Source organism: Maylandia zebra, linkage group LG13 (assembly GCF_041146795.1).
Source record: "Maylandia zebra isolate NMK-2024a linkage group LG13, Mzebra_GT3a, whole genome shotgun sequence".
Classification (NCBI taxonomy): Eukaryota; Metazoa; Chordata; class Actinopteri; order Cichliformes; family Cichlidae; genus Maylandia; species Maylandia zebra.
In genome coordinates this window covers 15,218,805-15,240,775 of record NC_135179.1, presented here as the reverse complement: position 1 = coordinate 15,240,775, position 21,971 = coordinate 15,218,805, and the positions used below count along the sequence as shown (strand labels likewise).

General features: G+C 41.5%; 1 protein-coding gene across 1 annotated transcript in view; it reads right to left on the bottom strand.

Annotated features, from left to right (window-relative positions):
• Positions 1-21,971, bottom strand: part of LOC101484782 (E3 ubiquitin-protein ligase NEURL1) — a 36,904-nt gene that overhangs the window by 6,767 nt on the left and 8,166 nt on the right. Inside the window, exons 3-4 of the mRNA XM_004551547.3 lie at positions 21,242-21,563; positions 3,071-3,790 (exon numbers count right to left, since the gene is read on the bottom strand). Of these exons, the coding sequence (XP_004551604.3) occupies positions 3,071-3,790; positions 21,242-21,563 (1,042 nt within the window). The remainder of the gene's footprint in view (positions 1-3,070; positions 3,791-21,241; positions 21,564-21,971) is intronic.

Sequence of the window (21,971 nt, the reverse complement as noted above, 5' to 3'; positions counted from 1 at the left end):
AAAATCAGTAGATGGAGCAAAGCCTGCATGAACACACTGCTTCTGGTTATGCGTGCTTAAACGTTCCCTAATTTACTTGCATTTAAGGTCAGCGCTGGGACTGATGATCGCAGCACTTTGCTGAGACACACTCTTCTCAGAGTCATCTGTTTATTTATTCATAAAGTTATACATTTTAAAGTGAGAGGATGTATGCATACAGTAGCATTTAAACGGCACTCCATTAAGCGCTTATGTGGCAGCTCTGAGTTAATGTGTTGGTGAACTTCTGGTGTGTTTTGCCCAGAGACAGTGCTCCTGACTGGACAGTTTTTTTGTGAACACTAGAGTCCATCTGGGGCAAACATCTATATAACATTAAGTCACTTAAATCACCTTTTCTCTCAATTCTGACGCTCAGTTTGAATTTCAGCAGGTTATCTCGACCATGTCTATATGTCTGAATGTGTTTGGTTGCTGATGTGCGATTGGCTGATACACAAGCAGCTGAACAGGTGTACTTAACAAAGTGGCCGGTGACTGTACAGTCTATTCATAGCCAACGCATTAAGCTCCACAAGCAACACCAAGTGGCATGATACAAGCTGTCCTGTCCTACTGGTGAAGGATTTTGGAGCTGTCTGCAAGAATACCTGCAGAGTTTTCTTGCATCAACTACATTTTTTGATATTGTGATTGATCAAAATTAACATAAATATGTAAGGCACAAATTTTAAAAGATGCCAGTTCAGCAGCTAATTCTGAGTAACTGCCATCTAAAACAGAGTGCTAAAAAATAAGTAGCATTAGTATTAAAAAATACATTTTTTAATACTAATGCTATTACTATAGATCACAACTTTATAACAAATGGTTCATTTAAACCCTAATTTAAGAAGAGGTTACTTGCTGTGGGGAGCACAACCACAAAAATGAACTGAAAGAAGCTGGAAGCTCTGTGGTCAGAGTTAGGTGATAATTCTCTGCCGAATCTTTCTTGAAAATATTAATAAATTACAGCTCATATATGTATTAATCACATTTACAACTGAAATTAGCATGTAATTACACGAGTAGACCCTTAGACCGACCCATGAAAAGATCAAATCACTGTTTCTGAGATAACATGGACAAAATGACCACGTGAGAGCAACAGTCTCCCATCTGTTCCGCTTCACGGGCTTGACAACACCCAGCCACGACAAACTGTCACTTGCCTCACTGGCTAGATGTTTCCATGGCAACTCATGGCGTGCGGGATGCTGCGAGTGGGTGAGCAGAGACGTCACAAATGCACTCCCCACAGCTGGAGTGGGTAATGACTCGAAGAATGCTCATACCCCCAAAGAATCAGGATGGGAGGGAGAAAGAGGAAGAAAAAGGCAGAAGGAAAAGAGGAAGTACAGAGACGACTCGAGGACCAGTGTGACAGGAACTGGCTGTGGGTGGAAAACCCAGCATTGCAATTCTCCATGCAATTACATTTTAATAATGCATATGGAGGGCATCATGAGGAGCGATCACAGGCACCCTCCTGATACATAATGCTGACTGCTGGGAGCCCACGCAAGACAGAAATAACCTCTTCAGTTCCTGGTCTGACTGACTACATGAAAGGAGAGAGAGCAGAGAATCCACAGATGAATTATTATAGGAAAAAAAAAAACTAACCAACCAGAGTATTTTGACCCTCTTTTTCATCTCAAATGTTAGATTTTCTATGAAAAGATGTATATCGTGTAATTCTGAGCTGTAAGAAAACTGTTCTCTATCAAGACTTAATCTGCGATGAAGATAAACAGATCACAAGCACTCACTCATGATTCCTGCCTGCTGTGATATTTTACCAATACAGGCAAATAAACTATGTCCAAGCTCCAGCTTATAAAAATCCTTAAAGTGCAGGAGACTTACCACTGAGGAAATCAAAATAAATATTTCAATCTTAACCTCGTTCTGCACAAAATGAGGGCAGATGCTGAATGTCAAATGACCTAGAAAAATAACCTTTTACTGACACGAGGGCCTTCAATTTTCCACCTACAGTAAACCCTGTTTTGAAACTCTCCCAAAGAGATTCAAATATGTACAGAGTAGACTGATTACATGTTCTGAAGAGTTGAACAATCAAGTGATCTGTAGCTCTTGGACAGAGCCTGAAGGCAAATCAATTTCCTCAAAGCTCCCTGAAAAGAAATCTGTTTTTACTCAGTCATAATCACTACAGCATTTACATATAACCCATATCATTTCATTTCCAACCAAGAAATTATTTTGGAGAGCGCAATTATCTGTTCCTACTTTTTTTCATTCTGAGTCCTGAACTGTGTACGCACACCCACACTTTTAGTTCAGAGTACCTTGAGGTAATGTCACGTTACCACTGTGTGAAATCTGCTGGAATCAAACCCAGCTGATACGAGGTCTGTTCATCCGACGGTACAAAGTTAACATTCACGGGCAAATCGTGGGGGTTGGATGTAAATTCCAAAAGCGATATATGAGTTGATAAAAAGGCAGAGAGCAGCCCCAGACAACAGAGGAGGGAGAAACTATTTCATGACTTGACTGAGTGGGAATTCAGCTTCCAAAGGTCATTCCACGATCACGCACTCAGTTAAGAATGGAAAGTTACAACTGACACCCTGCAAAGATCTGTGAGCACATCTGATTTCCTTGAACGAAGATTTAATTATTCAGAAGGAGGAAAAAGGAACAAAAATCTTGAAAAACTGAAATCTAATAAAAGACTGAAATCTAATTACCAAAAACTCATTTTCTAAAAGGGCTGTGGCTCGACAGTTAAACATGGCTTCAATGCAAGCAGCTCTTAGGTAAAAAAATCTTAGTGTTTTCTGAGGGAGCAATAACAGTGATGGAGTCCATTCTTGTGATAGCTTAGGTTTTTCCTGAATTTGTTCTAATCCAAATTTGATTTAAGAACATAAAAATAGATTCTTAGGTATCTCTCACACACACACACACACACACACACACACACACACACACACACACACACACACACACACACACACACACACACACACACACACAGAAAAGATAAAAACATGAAAAGATCAACTGAATCTACCTAAAATCCTGAGTTGTGTGATGGTGCCGTGCAGACCGAAGAACATCCAGAGAGGCCTGGAGTTATCGACGCACAGCTGCATCCCTGCACTGACGCCATTATGGCTCATCATAACCTCCCCCTCTGCGTTCACCACAAAGCCCAAGATATCGCCGCTGTGGAGTGGCATCGCTACGCGACGCACAGCCCAGAATTCCTTGCGGTCAACCAGGGACTCTGGGTTAGACGGCAGATCAATGGGCCTCAGGGTGGCGGGGTCACAGGATGTCACGCCATAAGAAAGCGACCCGGGCCGCGAGACACCTGCTTTCACCTTCACAAATACAGTCTCTGAGCAGCGCATTGGTCGGCTGGTGAACACCAATGTCCTTTCATCACCGCGGTGATCCAGCCGAGCCACCGTGTGCTTATCCAGCATGGTTACGTGGATGCCGTGCACAGAGTGAAAGTGCAGATCATTGTCCAAATGGCTGGGCAGAAGCGAGCACTGCTGTGAGTTCTGTGAGTTTTGGGGCACATGGCAGGAGGAGGAGGAGCTCAGGGGATGTAGCTGCTCCTCATCCTCATCATCTTCCTCCAGATGCATCTCTTGCTGCTGCAGGCTCAGGTCACACAGGCTGACGGAGAGGCGAGGGTCACCACTGCTTCGCTGAATGGCGGTCTGGTGGGCGGAAGCGAGAGAACGAGGACGCAGGCAATCCAGTGGGACCATCTCGCTGTCTGTGGAAAAAAGAAGAAGAAAAAAAGAACACACACACACAGCGATGTTATGTAATCACTTGTTTGTGGTGGGTTTTTTTTTTTTTTTTTTTTTTAACAGAGCACATTCAAATCTAAATTCATGCACACTGCCTTTATTTGTTCTCTAATAATTTTTATTAGCACTCTGGCTTTACAGCTGCAAAAAATGAATCAATTTACAGTCTTTGCAAGTAGAAAACAGAGTCAGGAGGACTAAATGAAATTAATGTAGCCACTTAGTAATCTGCATATTTCCTTGTATAACACTATTTTGTTTTATATCCTCAGTCTATACACTGTTTATTCATCACACCTGCCACTCTAAACAAATGGTGGCTTCCGGCTTCTCTGTTTTATAACATATTCATTCTAAAGCTCTCTCTGCACTAAGGCTTCAAAAGTATGAACAAAATTTTTCAATGTTTATATGTTCCCGAAACATATCAGCACTTTAAGTGGGGGAAAGCTATAGCTGCAGGCCCAGTGGCTCCATCACAGTAGGACATAACAGCTTTATGTAACACTGAAGGAAAAAGAGGTCCTGTGTTTGAGGCCCTGTCTCGCTGTCTCTAGCTCAGGGTCCTGTGGTTTCTTTTGCTTGTTTCTTACAGTCATGGTAAAAAGAAAGTACACCCTCTTTCAGTTTTGAGGTTTTATGTATCACAACATGATGAAAATACACTGGTCTCTCGCACGTCTTAAAATTAAGTAAATGCAACCTCTGCTGAACCACATGACATGAGATTTGTGCCATTACTTATTCAACAGACACTGAGCCAACATGCAGACACAGCGTGTGAAAAACTACGGACATTTTCACTGCTTCAAGTAGGAATTAGGAGGGTAAGTAGGAGCCAGGTGCTGCTCATTAAATGCACTTGATTAACTGATCATCAGCAAGTGTGAGCACCTCTATAAAAGCAGAAGATTTAGCAGTTGGCTGCTCTAGTATATTCAGGTATATGTTAACACAATGCCAAGGATGAAAACTTATCTTAGAAAGTCAATTACTGCTACCCATCAATCGTTCTAGGACATCCCAGCTAATTCTGCTAAAGGTCAGATTGTACAGTGCAACAAACCTAAAAGCTACGTCTTAGACCCTAAAGGCCTTAGTTAGCAAGTTACATGTTGAAGTTCATGACCTGTCCAACAGCTAAAGCTTGTCAAATTAGGCCATGCAACAGAACAATGATCTCAAGGACAGCAGCAAATCTGCAACAGAATGGTTGAAAAAGAAAAGCGATTTCCCAGTCAAAGTCTTGAATTCAACCAGAATGAAACTGTAGGTGGACCTTAAGAGAACTGCGCATAAAACAAATACCTGCAAACCTCAATGAACTGAAGCAACGTAAAGAAGACCGGGCCAAAATTTCTCCGCAATGATGTGAGAGACTAATAAGGTCATTCAGAAAACAATTACTTTAAGCTGTTACTGCTAAAAGTTGTACAAGCTACTGAATCACGGGGTGTATTTAATATTTCACACTCTGCTTCTGCATTTGGGTTTAGTTTTTGTTAAATAAATGATGGAACAGTGGAAACTGCTGGGTGTCATTTTACACCTAAGGCTAGATTTAAATAATTTTAATAGCTGCTAAAGAAAGATGATTTTCTTAAACTATGTCCTGATGATATAAGCCTAGAACTGATAAAGGGTGCACTATTTTTTTTTCTACCATAACTCCAAGTGTGCAAGTGAGACTTACCACAGCTCCAGTCCTCCGAGCCTTTAAATGCAAAGATTATATTTCCAAAAATTTACTGAAGCCAGTTTATATATAGTCTTTGTCAGAGAGTAAAACCATATGTATACATCCAAATAGCTACCACAAGTGTTTACAAAACAAACTGCCTCAGCACCAGCAACTTAATATACCTCTGTCTACTGGTGACATTTTCAGCTATGTGTCTGGATGCTAAAATCAGCTTTTTTCCAATCGTTGAAAGGTAAAGGGACTCCTAAAAACGGCATTACATGTCTCTCCATGCTCTCCACCCCACCTCACAAATAGGCCTTCCTGTGCTAAATCTGCTCACTGTTAAATAGAAACCACACAGGAGCATCATTAAAAAAAAAAAAAGAAAACACAGCGTGAGTGTGCTTTCCATGCACACAGATCATCTGCATCATGGCACGCTTGGGGACACAGAGACATATTTAACACGGCCATCTAAAACAAGCTAAAATTAGGCTGATTGGACATCTGAGGAGAGCAAGCAGAGGGCAGGCTGAGAGATGAGTGACATGACGGCTCCCAGCCTCGATCTGCTTTGGGCTTTCCCTTTGAGAAGTGGATGAAGAAGGAGAGCGCAGCAAGGGACGACCTGACAAAAAAAAAAAAAAAAAAAAAATAGGGTAGGCACTTGAATGAAAGGGCAGACCTCAACATCTCTCCTTTATCAAACAAAGATGGCACATCTCCGGCTAGCCTCTGATAAAGTGCTTGACATTCATTACTACCTCAGCCAAGAGCGTGCACGATCAGGCACGAGAGTCTTATTATTAGCCGCCTTATCATCTTCAAGGCAAAGTTAGCCGACTTACAGGAGATAATTTCTATTCTTGCTATTAAAGCTTCCTGTGGTTCACAGTTTTGGTTTCTGAGATTGGCGCAGCACTCAAGCCAAGCTGTGAGGGGAATAGTAACATTCAAAGATATACAAAAGATAAAAGAAGACCAAACAAAGAAAGACAAAGACGTGAGGCAACTAAATATGTATGAGCTCTTCCTGGGTTTAGCCTGAAAAGAGTCTGGGAAAGAATTTTACTCATGAAACTTTTGACAAACTATGAAAATCTTTGGGTAATACATGGTGAAGCTTGAAACACCTAATACACCACATTTATCTTCTGTCTGATAAAATGTGCAAAACAATGTCTTTTTACCAAGTATCAAAATGGGGAAGCAAGGTGATTTAACTGTCTGTGAATGTAGCATGGTTGTTGGTGCCAGACGAGCTGGTCTGAGTATTTCAGAAACTGTAGATCTACTGGGATCTTCTCATAAAACCATCTCCAGGGTTTGCAGAGACTGTTCCAAAAAAGAGAAAATACCCAGTGAGCTCAGTCCTGATGGAGAAAATGCCTTGTTGATGCCAGAGGTCAGAAGAGAATGGCCAGAATGCTTGAAGCTGCTAGGAAGATTGAGAAAATGTTGCCTGGACTGATGTGTCTCAGTTTCTGCTCTGAGGGTAAGAATTTGGCATGGACTATCCTTCCTTATATGTGTGTGATTCTTGGCATGCTTTGGATCCCTTAGTACCAAATGAGCATCATTTCAAGTATTAGTGCTGACCACCTCCATCCCTTTATGGCCTGAGTGTACCCATTTTCTGAAGTCTGCTTCCAGCAGGATAACGAAGGATAACAAAGCTTAAATGATCTCAAACTGATTTCTTGAACATGACATGAGTTCACTCAACTCAAATGGCCTCCATAGTCTCCAAGCCACCAAATAAAGCAGCTTTGCGATTGCGGCGATTCAGACCACGGATGTGCAGCAACTGTGTGATGCTATCATGTCAGCATAGAGCAAAATCTCTGAAAAAACTGTTTCCGGCACTTTGTAAATCTACGTCACAAACATTTAGGGCAGCAAAAGGGTTTCAACTCAGTACTAGCAAGGACCATAGGTTAAAGGTGTTAGCTAAAAGTATTGGATACAAATGAAAACTGTTCTAACAAAGCAAATTCATAAACCAGTGAGTTTCCGCACACACACCTTTTTGTAACTGTAAGCCCTTTGGTTGATGAAGAACCAACTCTTCCTTACAATCTGCACTCTCATTAAAATGTCGCACACAGTCTTCTGAATTATGTGAGAAAATTAAGCACGGTACCAACAGAAATTCATTGCAGCTTAGAGTAACAATTTTTTGAGTCGTAACAGCTGGCAGTGCTCCAGTGGTTTCTTTAATAACATGTCCTAAACATAATGGTAATTATGTTCTACTTCGAAGTTCATGTCCTTAAAGCTTTTGAATAGTCTGAATTCGGATTTTTTCTTCTTGGATCTGGGACAAAAAACAATACTGAAATGATTAAGTGCATGGCTGCAATTGGCCCAGTAGCATTAAGAGGCCTTTTAACAGCTCCAGCTTCTTGGTCCCAGGAGAAGGAAAAAAACACTATTTGAAAAGAGGAACACATACCAGACTGATACTACAGGGTCAGCGGCTGACCGCTTTGACTCTGGCTCTTTATACCATCATTGTAGCTGTGAGAAAACATCAGTAATCAGTGTAGCTCAACTCCTGCTACACATTATGGGGACATTTCTTGGCTTTGAGAAAGCAAGAACACATCCATGCCAAAATATACACCTGTAGGAAAAAAAAAGAAAAAAAAAAGTAGTCGACAGATAGATAAACATCCCTCTGCCTCTTGCGTTGTTACACATTCAAACAAGTCCCAACATTCACAGGCATAAATGTCTTCACACTGCCTGGAAAAACCTGTTTCTGGAGACGATATTTCATGTGCAATGGGAGGCTGTAACCGAAACCGAAATCCTGTTTTACTGTAAACACAAGCCAGTTTAACAACAAACAAACTGCAGACAGACAAACTCACACACAGTCTAAACAAACAGTATGCTTTATATTAAGAGCTAACTGCATCTTGTGTAACTCACAAGAAATGCACATATTGCAATAGAGCTGTTTTTATGTACATTCTTTTTTTGGGGGAATGCTGTGCCTCTTTTAGTCATGGACACCTCTCAGTCAGACAGTGGCGTGGCACTATATAGACGAGGGAGATTTCTTCCTCTTCCTTGCGCTGGTAGAACAAGATTAAGAGGTATTTTGGTCTTTTTATGAAGCTGCAACCTCTATACAAGGTCAGCAGCACCGACTGTGTGCGTGTGCATATATGTGTGTGCGTTTGGGGATTTGCCGTAAGTATGCATGCATTGCAGAGCTATCCAGGGCTCTGTCTGCAATGACTGAGTGAAGTCATCCGTCATAAGAGAGGTGTTTGGCGAGGGTTATGCGCCTGTCCCAAAAAGGAAAGGGATGGGCTTCCGCTTATCAAAGAAAGAAAAAAAAAAACCCAAAAAACCCCAGACTGAGCTCACTAAGGAAAGTGTACGTGAAGCAAGAGGGTCTAAAAGCTATAACAGTGATACATGATAGGACCCCATGTGCAACAAAAGCCACATATGTTGAGAGACCAAGTTAAGCAATTGGTTTTTAGAATTTATGATTGTGATAGTGAAAAGTAAAGGGCACACACTGAAGGGAGAAATGGCAGCAGATGAAGACGCTGCTGAGCACTTCAAGGGCACAGTTTCCTCTAGGGTCAGCCTTCTGAAACTGCCTGTAATGCAGTGCTTCTACACAGCCTTACTCATCTTAGGTAATTCCACATTGGACAACCGTCCACTGCTTGATGAGGTGTCTCAATCTGAAACACATTTCTCCAATTATTGATTCATCTCATTGTTTTTGGTGAAAGTAATATCAAGCGAACATCTGTGCACACATCGACACACAGGAAAGAGAGCACGCTTTCACGTCTTCACCGGGTCATCTGAAAGTGATTAGCCTCCTCTCCAAAGGCTTCCCCCGGTACAGTCCAGCTTCCTGGATCCAAAACTGACAGGCTCCATTACGATTTCTATTTTGATTTCCTGAAAATCTGTTCGATTCCATCTGCACCGATTAAATCACAGCTGAAGCATAATAGCCTGGCCAGCGGCATTTATTTTGGTTCAACAAATCAAGTGAATTCCAAGCCCTGAGATCACCAGAAACAGAGCTCTCATAAATAAGTGGACTCTAATCCCAGTGTGTACACTCTGGCAGATGTTAGGTCAAAATACAGCCCTTTAGTTTATATCAAGCCCCTTATTTAATTGTAGCTGACTGTCTGGCAGATTTAATTTACTTAGTTATAATCCAAGTAAAAACACTCAAAAGTGACTTAGAGAATACAGTGCTATAGGGAGCTGTACACTTGTGTCCTCCACTCACACCTCACCGGCCTGTAGGAGAGGATGTGTGATTAAAATACAAAACAAAAAGCTGAACATGCCATTCCTGGGTGTGTGTGCAGCATTAATAAAATAACTACTTGGAGATGAATGGACACATTTAGAAAGAAAGTGTGTACTTTATTGAGCCCCGTGGGGAAATTGCTCTCTGCATTTAACCCACTCACTCAGTGAAGCAGTGGGCAGCCATTGGGCGCCCGGGGAGCAGTGTGTAGGGACGGTACCTTGCTCAGGGGTACCTCAGGGTAGCTGTTAAGGGGAATCGAACCCCCGACCTTCCGATCATGGGGCAACCACTCTACCTACTGAGCTATCCCTGCCCTTTATGCAATCACTTAACAGTGGCTTTAAAATAGTGGAAATATAAGCGACCAAAAACTGTCATGAGAAATGGGAAGCGCTAATGGGCCATAATGTTGCGTAACACTCATGCACTGTGTGTCTTGGGGACGGTGAAACCAGCTCGTCTCTGTTCTGACTCCTGAATGCAGCTATAGAAGCTGAAAGGCTCTTCAAGGCCCCTCGGCAAGCACCCAATCACTTCACTATAATTATACCAAATACCAGCAACTGTTCAAACGCTTTCAGTGGTAGCTTTTGATTTTTTTTTTTTTTTTCAGTCAGCATGCTAAAATAAACGAACAGTAAGGCAATTCTTCCTTTGAATTTGCAGATTCTGTTTGCTAGTCATTTATCAGGTCTTTCCTTGTGCTGATTGAAGCCACTGTACTATAAACTCTTTATTTACATAGCATCCAAAACATGCAGTATTATGAAAGAGAAAGTTTTCACAAGTACATACACCTCATGACTCAATAAGCCATAGAACAACATTTAGCTGCAATAAACTGAAGCAACGGTTTCCTTAAGGACTATCATTTGGTCACATCATTATAGAGGAATTATGGCCAACTCTTCTTCGCAACGTTGCTTCAGTTTACTGGATTTGCGGCCATTACTTTATACACAGCGCTCTTAAGGTCCCACTACAGCATTTCATCTAACTACAGCATCTAGATGAGGTCATGTTGTTGTTTTTTTAAAGAGAAGAGGCTTCCTCCTGTCTCAGCCATACTTATTCATATATTAGTCTTTTTCTGGTTGTACTTGCATGAACTTTAATATTTAACATGCTAACTGAGGCCTGTAGAGTCTGAGCTGAAGGTTTTAGAATTCCTCAGAGCATTGCACATGCTGACCTTTGGTGAATTTGCTTTGACTTTAACACACTGCAACAATCCTCTAAAGAGTGAACACACACTTGAATGCTCCAGACCGGCAACCTGTCAAAACGTTTTGCTTTTACGGAGTTTGTCACACTTGCATTCAGTGAATCAAAATCAATCATTTGAACTGGCTGCTACTTGACCTCTTAATTTAGATAGAAGGAGTAAAGGTTGTCCTTTTGACACGACTGTGTCCAAGAGTCTTGTTTTCTCCAAACTGACGTTGTATCTCCACACTGTATCTCAAAAATGCTTTTTAAGTTAATAAATAGTTTTGCAAGGTTGGCTGCAAACATGCATGCAAATGGGAATTGTTTGGCTGCTATGAAATAAAAGGGTGACTCAAGTACAAAGATCTGTACTATCAAGTTACACTACAACTATACTCTGAGACTGTTATGTTTAGCAGTTTAATAATTTGTATTTCAAATACAGCAGTACAGAAAAATAATTTAAATATAGCAATTTCTGCTATTTTTATGACCTTTACGACCACAAATTTTGATTTATTTATTCTTTTTTTTTCTTTTTAAACTTAAAGGACGGGTGGATTATGGATAGATTTATCACTTGCCCGAGAGCTAGCAACCTCAGTATCAAACTGGTTATGACATAGAAGCAAAGACAATGTACCTAGTTAGGAATGAGTAAGGTTACCTCAGATCTTGCACAGGCCTCTCTAGCCTTGCATCGTTTTACCCAAAAAGGTATTAACATGGGCCTAAATGTCCTCTTGACCGGAACGTAAGTTTTAAGCTTCAGCAATTTCCATAACAGGAAAACTTGGGACGGCGTCCACAGCCTTGCGAAATCATAATGCGACTGTAATCAGGTTTAAATGTCCAGTCCCTTGAAAAAAAGGATCACTTTTCGTTCGATTTGTTCAGGTTTTCATCACACAGACAGCAACTGCTGAAGAAAACAGAAAGAAAAGCGCGACAAGCTGAAGTATGATTCATGATTTCAGTCTAATTCTGCCAAAAGAATTCACCTCAAGGAACTTACCGAATGTTTATAATATGGAGACATTTAGCATTTCTTTTTGCTTTCCTCTCTCACTGTCTGCCTTTTGCCTTTGGCTGCAAACTGACTTTTGACAGATGACTTTGCATATTGTTATTATCATGCTGAATTTCAAGTTTATTGTTTTTGGAGGATTTGGCTGTAAGCAGCAGACCAGAAACCCAATGTATTAGCACAACATCCATTTGCAGTACTTCAGGGTAATAAGAACCCTGAGGCCTATCGCGTGTCTTCATCAATCAAAATTAACAAAGAGTTTAGTTCTGCTCCCTTATGAAGCCCCTTTGAAAAAGGTAGGACCACATCATGACTGGATACAGTATAAAAACTGAATTAAAAGTTTTACTTGTATGCTATTACAGAAACCACTTTGGGCATCATTTTATGATACTGAATCTTTTTTTAAATCAGCCCCACTGACCCAATCCTGCGTGCACTTGTTTCCGACTGCACTTATCAGATCTGCCTCTATATTTATAACATATTAATCCACAAATCAAACCTTGTGAAAGGCCACATAATCTGTGTTGACAAGAGAAACAATAGGTGAGATCTGTAGCAAGTGAACATAAGTATGTGGCATACGGAGCGAGCACAGACAAAAATAGACACAAAGAAAGGAAAGTACAGCACAATCAGGTTTCGTCAAACATGTTTGTGCAGCACCGAGCTTTTCATCGTGTGCAGTTTATCTCTCTTGATAAAACAGGTATGAGTCAAAGGCAACTGCAAACTTTCGCTTTTATTTGAGTAACATGAAAGTAACACAATAACAAGAGTAAAGAATTGCTATGGACACATGATGAAATACTGTAAATCTGTTCAGCGACAAATTTGAAATGGGACTAAGAGTCTCTGCGGCCCTTGGGGAAAATTTGATAAAGTGATCATTTAAAGAATCTGGGTTGCAGTCTCACAGGCAATTGCTCAATTATTTTGTCGATATTGTTTCATATAATCAAATTCTCAGTAATCGGTCCACCGTTTTAATAAGAAGAAGAAGAGCTACCTCGATAGCCTTCCAGGGTTGATCCGTGGAAAACATGGAGATGTTTTGATAATACTCCATGTTTTCACAGCACTGCCAAAAATAACAGACACTACTATGTTTAATGTCCTTAATGTTTACATTTACTGAATGTTTATCTTCTCCAAACTAACTGACACAGTGACGCTGTTGTAAACTTTAAGCTTAGGCCTCAATTACACAGATGTAGAGACTAGTCTGTGACTCTCTTGCAACAAAAATGTGTATTCTCAGACTGAAGAGTCGTTGTTCCAGCCTGCTGGCTGTCACTAGTTAAATTTGGTGGCAAAGATGGTGCTGCACTAAGACATCCTGGTGATCGCTTTTGTCACTAGCAAACTGGTCGCTTGCAGTTTGCATGAAACTTGTCTGCAAACACTTGCCAACTAAAGTAACTACAGTAAAAGTTGCTCGTTTGGAAAAGTGTAGGATTCAGCAACATGATACATTTTCTACTAAGGTGCAGATAAGCTGGCATCTTCCATGCAAACTAAAGGCAACTGTGGCATTCTGCTAGGAAACAAAAACAATTGCAACAGGGTTTTTAATGCCACACTTTTTGGAACCACTTTCAGCTAGCAAATGTCAGCAACATCCAGCAACCGCTTGTTAACCAGTTGGAGAATACACATTGTTCCTTAGTGACCAGTGTGCTAGGGGGTTGCTAACTGGTCTCTAGGCCTGCGTGACAAGAGGCAACCACTTGCCAATGATTTGAGGAATACACATTTTTCCATGGACTATGGTAGGGTCACCCTCCATTCTTTAGGTGTGTGTGACTAAGAATTTAGCAGTCATCTATCATCTAAACCCTGTAAGCCAACTTGTCTAAGTTAGACTGTTCTGACAACTGTTTAGTGCTTGATGTTTCCATATTTGACTTGGCATATTTCAGTATGTGTGGTCCAATTCAGCCACAGCTTCACCAGCTCCAGCGGCAGCCAACAGCAGCAGCTGCACCCAGACAAGCTGGATGTGAAACCTCTTCCATCATTAAAATGGAAAAATATGATGATGAGAGCTGTGGAGTTTATTGCTTTGGACTTGAGGCCCGTCAGTGTTAATCTTCAATATTTCTCGAGTAGGGATAAATTATATGATTACAGGGAGGTGCATGCTTGTCAGCTCCGAGTCACTTTATAATAAAATAACTAGCTTAAAAATTGTTTAAACATACAGCCAATGCTAACTTTTTTGTGTTCTTTATGTTTATTAATATTAGCTCTTTTGGCAAATAGCTGGTTTGATAAGATAAGATAGGATAGAACTTTATTAATCCCTCGGGTGGGTTCCTCTGGGAAATTCGACTTCCAAAAAGCACAGCAACGACCGAAGTTACAGTATTGTTTTATATATATATATATATATATATATATATATATATATATATATATATATATATATATATATATATATATATATATATATATATATATACACACACACACACATATATAAATACAGAGACAAATATAAATAAAATATACAAAGGGGATAAATAGAATAAATAGGAATAAAAAATAAAAATACAAGTGAATTGCACATTTCAAGTATTGAGTCTATTGCACTGTTGACTATTTACAAAAAGTATTGCACAAGGTATTGTACAGTGAGGTGAAGAGGCACTACAGCTTAGTTGTTCCCCCCTCCTTTGTCCTCCTGTTTCCCCTCCCTCTCCCCTCCAGAGAGGAGTTAAACAGTCTGATGGCGTGTGGGACAAAGGAGTTTTTAAGTCTGTTAGTTCTTGTCTTGGGGAGAAGCAACCTGTCACTGAACAGACTCTTCTGATTGTTTATGGCCGTGTGCAGAGGATGCCCAGCATTGTTCATAATGTCCATCAGTTTCTTTAATGTCCTTTTCTCTGCCACTGTCACCAGAGTGTCCAGCTTCATGCCGACCACAGAGCTAGCCTTCCTGATCAGTTTCTCCAGCCTGGATGAGTCCCTCTTTGCTGTGCTGCTCCCCCAGCACACCACAGCATAGAAAAGTACTCCAGCAACCACCGACTGGTAAAACATCCTCAGGAGCTTCCTGCAGATGTTAAAAGACCTCAGCCTCCTGAGGAAGTACAGTCGGCTTTGGGCTTTTTTTATACAGGTGCTCTGTGTTGCATGACCAGTCCAGTTTATTGTCCACCCACAGCCCGAGGTACTTGTTGACCACCTCCACCTCCTCCCCCTCTATCTGAACCGGCAGTGGACCTGCTCTAGACCTCCCGAAGTCCACAACCAGTTCCTTAGTCTTTGAGGTGTTGAGTTGCAGGTGGTTTGTGTGACTCCATGCGACAAAGTTCCTCACCAGACTTCTGTACTCCTCTTCCTGATCATCCCAGATACACCCCATGATGGCTGTGTCGTCTGCAAACTTCTGAATGTGGCATAATTCAGAGTTGTAGCAGAAGTCAGAGGTGTACAGGGTGAAGAGAAGAGGGGACAGCACAGTTCCCTGTGGTGCTCCTGTGCTGCTGACCACAGTGTCAGACGTGATGTCCTTCAGCCTGACGTACTGTGGTCTGTCGGTGAGGTAGTCGGAGATCCAAGCCACCAGGCAGGGGTCCACCTCCATCCTGTTCAGTTTTTCCTGAAGCATACAGGGCCGGATGGTATTAAAGGCACTGGAAAAGTCAAGAAACAGGATCCTGACCGTGCCTTTTCCCCCATCCAGGTGTGAGTGGGCTCTGTGTAGGAGGTACAGGATGGCATCCTCCACTCCGACACCCGCCTTGTATGCAAACTGTAGTGGGTCCTGGGCATGTTGTACCTGTGGTCGGAGGAAGTTGAGGAAGAGCCGCTCTAGAGTCTTCATAAGATGTGACGTCAGTGCCACCGGTCGGAAGTCATTCAGCTCATTGGGCCGGTTCTTTTTGGGGACCGGGACGATGCAGGATGTCTTCCATAGGGCGGGCACTCTCCCCAGTCGCAGACTGAGGTTGAAGACTCGTTGTAGCGGCTCCCCAAGTTCAGCAGCACACGCCTTTAGCATCCTAGGACACACCTTGTCTGGGCCTGCTGCCTTTCTGGGGCGAAGCTTCCTCAGTTGCCTCCTGACCTGATCCACTGTGACACTGGGAGATGTTTGGGAGGAGGGGAGGGGGGGAGATGTCTTGCTGCTGAGAGAGGGATTCGAGGAGGGGGGTGTCATGGTGTCAGGAAGGGGGGGAAGCGAGGGAGGCAGGAGAGTGGGGAGAGGACTCTGTAGTGAAGGTGAGGGTGAGGGTGAGGGTGGGGGGGTTGTGGGCTGATTTAAAGGATAGTGATGTCTAATTTCTCATTTTATAGACTGAAACAATTAGGAATTAAAATAGTCGAAAGATGAATCATAATAAAGATAACCAACATTTCAGTAGCAGCAGCCATAAGGTAAATGAAGATTGCAGTTGTTGTCAGATTTGCACTCCAAACTAATCTGGACTGGCAGGAAAAAGAGTGCAAACTGGGTATCTTTTTATTATGGAGTAGGAGAGTGACTTGTGCTAATTTTAAGTGATCACAATTCCCAGTCCACAATAAAATAGTTCAGATCTCTGTATAATGCACAGTCTAATGATCTACCAGGTGAAAACACAAGAAATGACTAAAGCAATACAGATTTATCCTTATTGTGGACAACTTTAAAAAACATTCTCTCCACTGTTAAGTGAAGCTGCCAAAGCCATGCATGGATACTTGCAACTACTACGGATATTCTATGCAGCATGCATTTTAAAAAAAAGGAACCTTTCCTGTGTTTCATCAGGTGTAAATGTTAGGGATGTCCCTGAAGACGCTAGTAAGCATGAAAAGCAAATAGCAGGAGTTTTCCCCACCATGAAGCTCTACAGTCTAATGTGTCGCAATGCCGTGTATGGAAATGATTGATGTCAACAGTTCCCTCTTAATCACCTGAGAGGTACGCAGCCTCTTGACAGTCTGGCAGTCATTTTGGATTCTTCTCTAATGACTAGAGGACAGGTTGCAGATGATGTTAGCTGATGCCGGCCTCACGGATCACTACCATTCTGTCAGTGATTAAGTGACTCATCTACCTCTAGTAAACAAACCCCCAGTAAAGCATCTTGCATCTATCAAAAGATGCCTTTGACTCTGTCGGCTTATCTAACTTGGAAAAAATCCATCATACCTGTACAAAACCGAGGATGCTGTGTGGTCTCTTGGGATACGTCCCATAAACAAACAGATTCTGCTAAGACTGCAGCTATATAGGTGTAAAGGGAGCATTCGGATCCCCCATTACATTTTTTTTACCACAAAACGGTGTACCATTTCCCTGTGTGTTTCTTTTCAGATATTTATGACCTGGTTTCTGTAGCTTGACAAGTTGCCTATAAGTTAGCAAGTAAGAAAAGAAAACTAACACTTTTTGATTTCATATTAGTGGGGGGGGGGGGGGGGGGGGGTATTAAAAAGGTTTACGTAAAGCCAGGCTTTTGGTTATACTGCTAGGGGAAACATAGTAAACAGAGACCTTTTTATGAAAACACAGCTGAGAAAACTGAGCTTTAAAACCAGTTATACTGCTTGGGACATATTATACACTTGAGGAAATCTTTTGTCAATCTTACTAAGGGCTAAAGTGGTAGTGTCGTGCATCCTCAACAGCACAGTCCGTTCTGTACAAAGCCCAAGCAATGCACTTTAGTCTTTATTGATAGCTGTGTGAGTAGGACAAGTGTGGTGATGTAACAGATCTTTCTTAAATTGCATGGGCAGCATTGTTGGTCTGGACAACCCCCGAGGCTCAGTTTGATTTCAGCAGATTAATTTAGGTTCCTCTCTTACGTAACGCCATCTCAGCTTTCAAGCAGTCTCACTGATCTCAGGATCACCTTTGGCTTCTTTCATGGGTGGCTAGCTACTGAACTGCACTCCCATGATAAGAGTGGAAACAACACTGCACTGGAAAAGATCCTTGAACATCAGAATAAGACCTGAGAGCAGTTAAGCTGTTTGACAGCAGACCGCATTAAGAGGCAGCACAAGTGAAATGGTGATGACGGATAGCAGCTTGGTTGAATCCCTTAATATAGCATGTTTTGGTTGTAAAAGATCAAATGGACACAAAGGTATGAGAACGATGCAGAGCATGCGTTTGATGCGGATAAGCCACTGGCTAAAGAAAACAACAAAGTTTTGACTGCGTCTCCTCAGGGGAGGTTGCAGCCACTGAATGAAAAACATCTATTGAAAAATGACTCGGATAATTATAAAACTTCATCATGCGTTCAGAATAAATTCAGATTTTTAAGAAATATTCACCCTGGAAGGGATCACAGAAAATATTTGTGCAGGAAAAGACAATCAAACCATCACCTTTTAACAGGGTAGTAATACTCAGGTGGCACTTTGCAGAAGTAACAGTTGTGATGCTGATGTGTGCAGGAACATTATTATGATTAATCCATTAAATATTAAAGACATGGATTCTTTTTACATAAAGGATGAAATCAGATCACAGCGAGCTCACTATGTGTGTCTCAAAGTGAATGGAGGGCAGTGTCTGCCGTGTCAGCTGAGGAATGAGGTAATAAGACAAGACTGGTTCGGCTTACAGGAATAGACATAAAATGTTACGAGAAGTGAAATCTGTTATCATACCATAGATTTTCTTAAGCTGAAAGTGAAACAAAGAAGACATGTTTAAAAATGGACTAAAACAGACTTCTGATATGCTGAATCTCATATATCTATTAATGTAAATAAATACCAACTAAATACCAAAAGCTGACATTTTTCTAAATGAATCAAGCTCCGGTCTCTGATGCGGCCTTCGGTTTTTAAACATAAAAGTCTGTTTACAGTGCTTAGGAAATGCATTTGGGAGAAAATCTTGATGAAATCATCTGCGGCTCTGAGGGAGGTGCATGAAATCTGATAAATTGCTTCCAAAGATGTCACTTGAATCAGGAATTGGTTGGATATGAAGACTCTCAGCTTATAATGTAAATTAAATCTCATGTTCGGGAAGAGGTGAACATAACAGCCGTCATCAGTGCTGGAGATTAGCATCTTGAGGCCACATCAGGCACCTGCAGCGAAACCTCTGACTGAAATGTCTTGGAGTGAGTTGTTTGGCTGAGTAGAAACGATTTTGCAACGGTCCTAAATTTGGGTGGAGTGGAGTACTCCCTCTGTACTAAAGTAGTCCTATGTAAACTTAGTGGTGAAGCCCTTTAACACTCCTGAAGCACATTATCTAATCAGTGATGCACATTATTATTATTATTATTATTATTATTATCATCATCATCATCATCATCATCATCATCATCATGAGTAAACAATTGATCGCATCTTATTCTGCCTTTTTTTCTTTTTAAACTGTCCTGCACATTTATCTCAAAAGCCAAATCAAGGTCACCCAACCAAGCCTTTCTCCACACTCCGGGGAGTCTATTCACAGCTCCTCGTACAATTTGTCTTCTGTTAAAAAAAAAAAAAAAAAAACAAACAAAAAAAAACTGCTGGCGATCTATAATTCCCACCTGGGAAGATTGTGTAAGCCCACAACAGGTGAAATTTGGCTCAGCTTTTAAGCATCATTAAGAATCAAAAAGCAGCCTTCTGTTAAAGGAAATTGCATGCCAGTTTGCAACACCAGACTTTGATGTGTCTGCCCATATTTCAGGCTAAGTGTTTGCTGAACTGCAGCCAACCCCTGAGACAATACTGGCCTTTTGAGATATACCATGCTCTTGAGCAGTGACGTTCTCAGGCTATAGAGGAAAGCTGATAGCCAAGTGATCCTTTAGCTGACTGAGGGCTGAGGCTTTTCGGTTTAAGCCATCAATGTGAGGATAAAAGTGATCAATATGGAAAAACTAGAGTAGAAACTGTGGGATTTATGGCTGCTGGCCTCATTCACATTATACACAGGCATAGATTGCGTAAAGTATGATCTCACATTCCAGAAAACCCCAGATTTAATTGTAATTGTAAAACGGAAAAATTCTCTTATTATACCAATGGGACTTTCATTTAAACATATGAATCCGAGTTTGGGTTGAAGGCAAGTTGTCTGCATGTCAAACGAAGTCAAACTCAGACTTGGATCCACAGAGTGAGACATTCCACTGATTTGATTGTCTTGGAAAAACACCCCAAACATCTCATTACCTGACATCATCCCTACTGTCGTCTATCCTGTTGGGATGAACACCACACCACATTGCTCTTGTGAAAGAACAAGAGCAATGTGCTGGTCAGCACCATGAGGCCAGTGAACCCCAGATAGCTACACTCTGGCGCTGGATACCAAACAGCCCATCACGAGATAGCACGCTTCTCGCTGTCAACCACACCACAAGAAATAAGGTTAAATGGCACTATCTACACAATATGGGAGCCTCTTCTATTTTTATTACTGGTGCTGACAGCCTCTTTTGTTTAGAGGGAGAGGCAGTGCGGTTCTTGGAAATGGTTATAAATAAGTACTGAGGCAACCACAAGGATTCCTATTTGTCCATTTGCATTGTTTTCAAAAGCTGGCTTGGTTATGATGTGTTTCATAAATACAACACAATCACCAATCCAAACACACTTGAGATGGTTTAGATTGATGAAACACTGCTGTTAATAATTGGGACGGACCGGTTTGCTTCACATTTCTTTGATGTAATGACCCTTTAAGCAGAACGGCGGAATTGTAAGAAAAGATTTCAGACATTTTGAAATTCTCCCTTCAGGGAAATTTCTTTGATACTAACGGCCATGCTAACTATACAATCTGCCTAATCTCCCACCATCTTTTTCCACTGAGCCATTTGGCCGGTGTGGGAAAAGCAGTGCAGCTGTATGTAACATCACCTTTTAATCAATTGATGAAAAAGCAGCAGATGCAGAGTGTTTTTCCAGTGGCAAAGCATTACACCAAGAACACAGAGTCTGCAGCAATGCTATCAACTCTGTAAGTGTCTACCCAGGCAGAGAGGTGCTGTGAGATAACTTCTAGCTGATGTTTAACAGTATAATGTTTACCATTTCAGCTTAGCCTCCTTAATGGGTCTCATGACCTAATGCAAGATCATTACAACAGCTGTAAATAGAGCACAAATCAAACTTAGAACTGGCAGGAATATGAGTAGTTTTAAAGGTTTTTGGGAGTAAATAAAATATTTGAGATAATAAAACGTAGACCTGCCTCTGAATGCATGACTCACCTAGCAGTTGGACCCCCCTAGTGAGGCCATAGACGTCTATGAGAGCCCAGAGGGGTTCTGAGACATGTACCCCACTGAAGAACAGTATGGGGCTGGAGTCGTTGATTCGATAGAACACCCGGCCCTTCTTATCTACCCAAAACGAGATGACGTTTCCCTCATTGGAGAGCTCCTCTGGAAGTGCTTTTGCCCAGAAGCCACTTTGGGAGACCAGGTCAGGGCAGGCATACTTGGGCAGGGTGTCTGGATTGATCCTTGATGGGTCTTTGGATGTAAAACCAAGACGTAGAGCACCACTCCAGCAGCACTGCTTTTTAGTGATCTGGAGAGAACATATTTTAAATCAATGAAGATAATTTAATTAAGATAAATATGCAAGATACAATATGAGCTAAAAAGAATAAAGCCAAACTTGGGCCGGCATAGTTTCTGCTGAGTTGCAGTGATACTACCTGCACTGCACTGTGATTAATTCATGACATTCAAAGCTTGCATTTGGGTAATTTTTTACCTCCACCCAGTCATAATTATAGCTGCAATTACCTTTAAAGTGGTATGGCTGTGTTTTGTCAGTGCCAAGAGCAGCTAGTCCTAGATTATTGTGAAATGTGACTTCTTTATGAAAATGGATACAATCCAAAATGTTTTGCCTGATAGATCGGAGCATGTTAGCACCATGACAAATGGCCTATGGGAACCATTAGAATGGCAGAAACATGTACTGGGCATT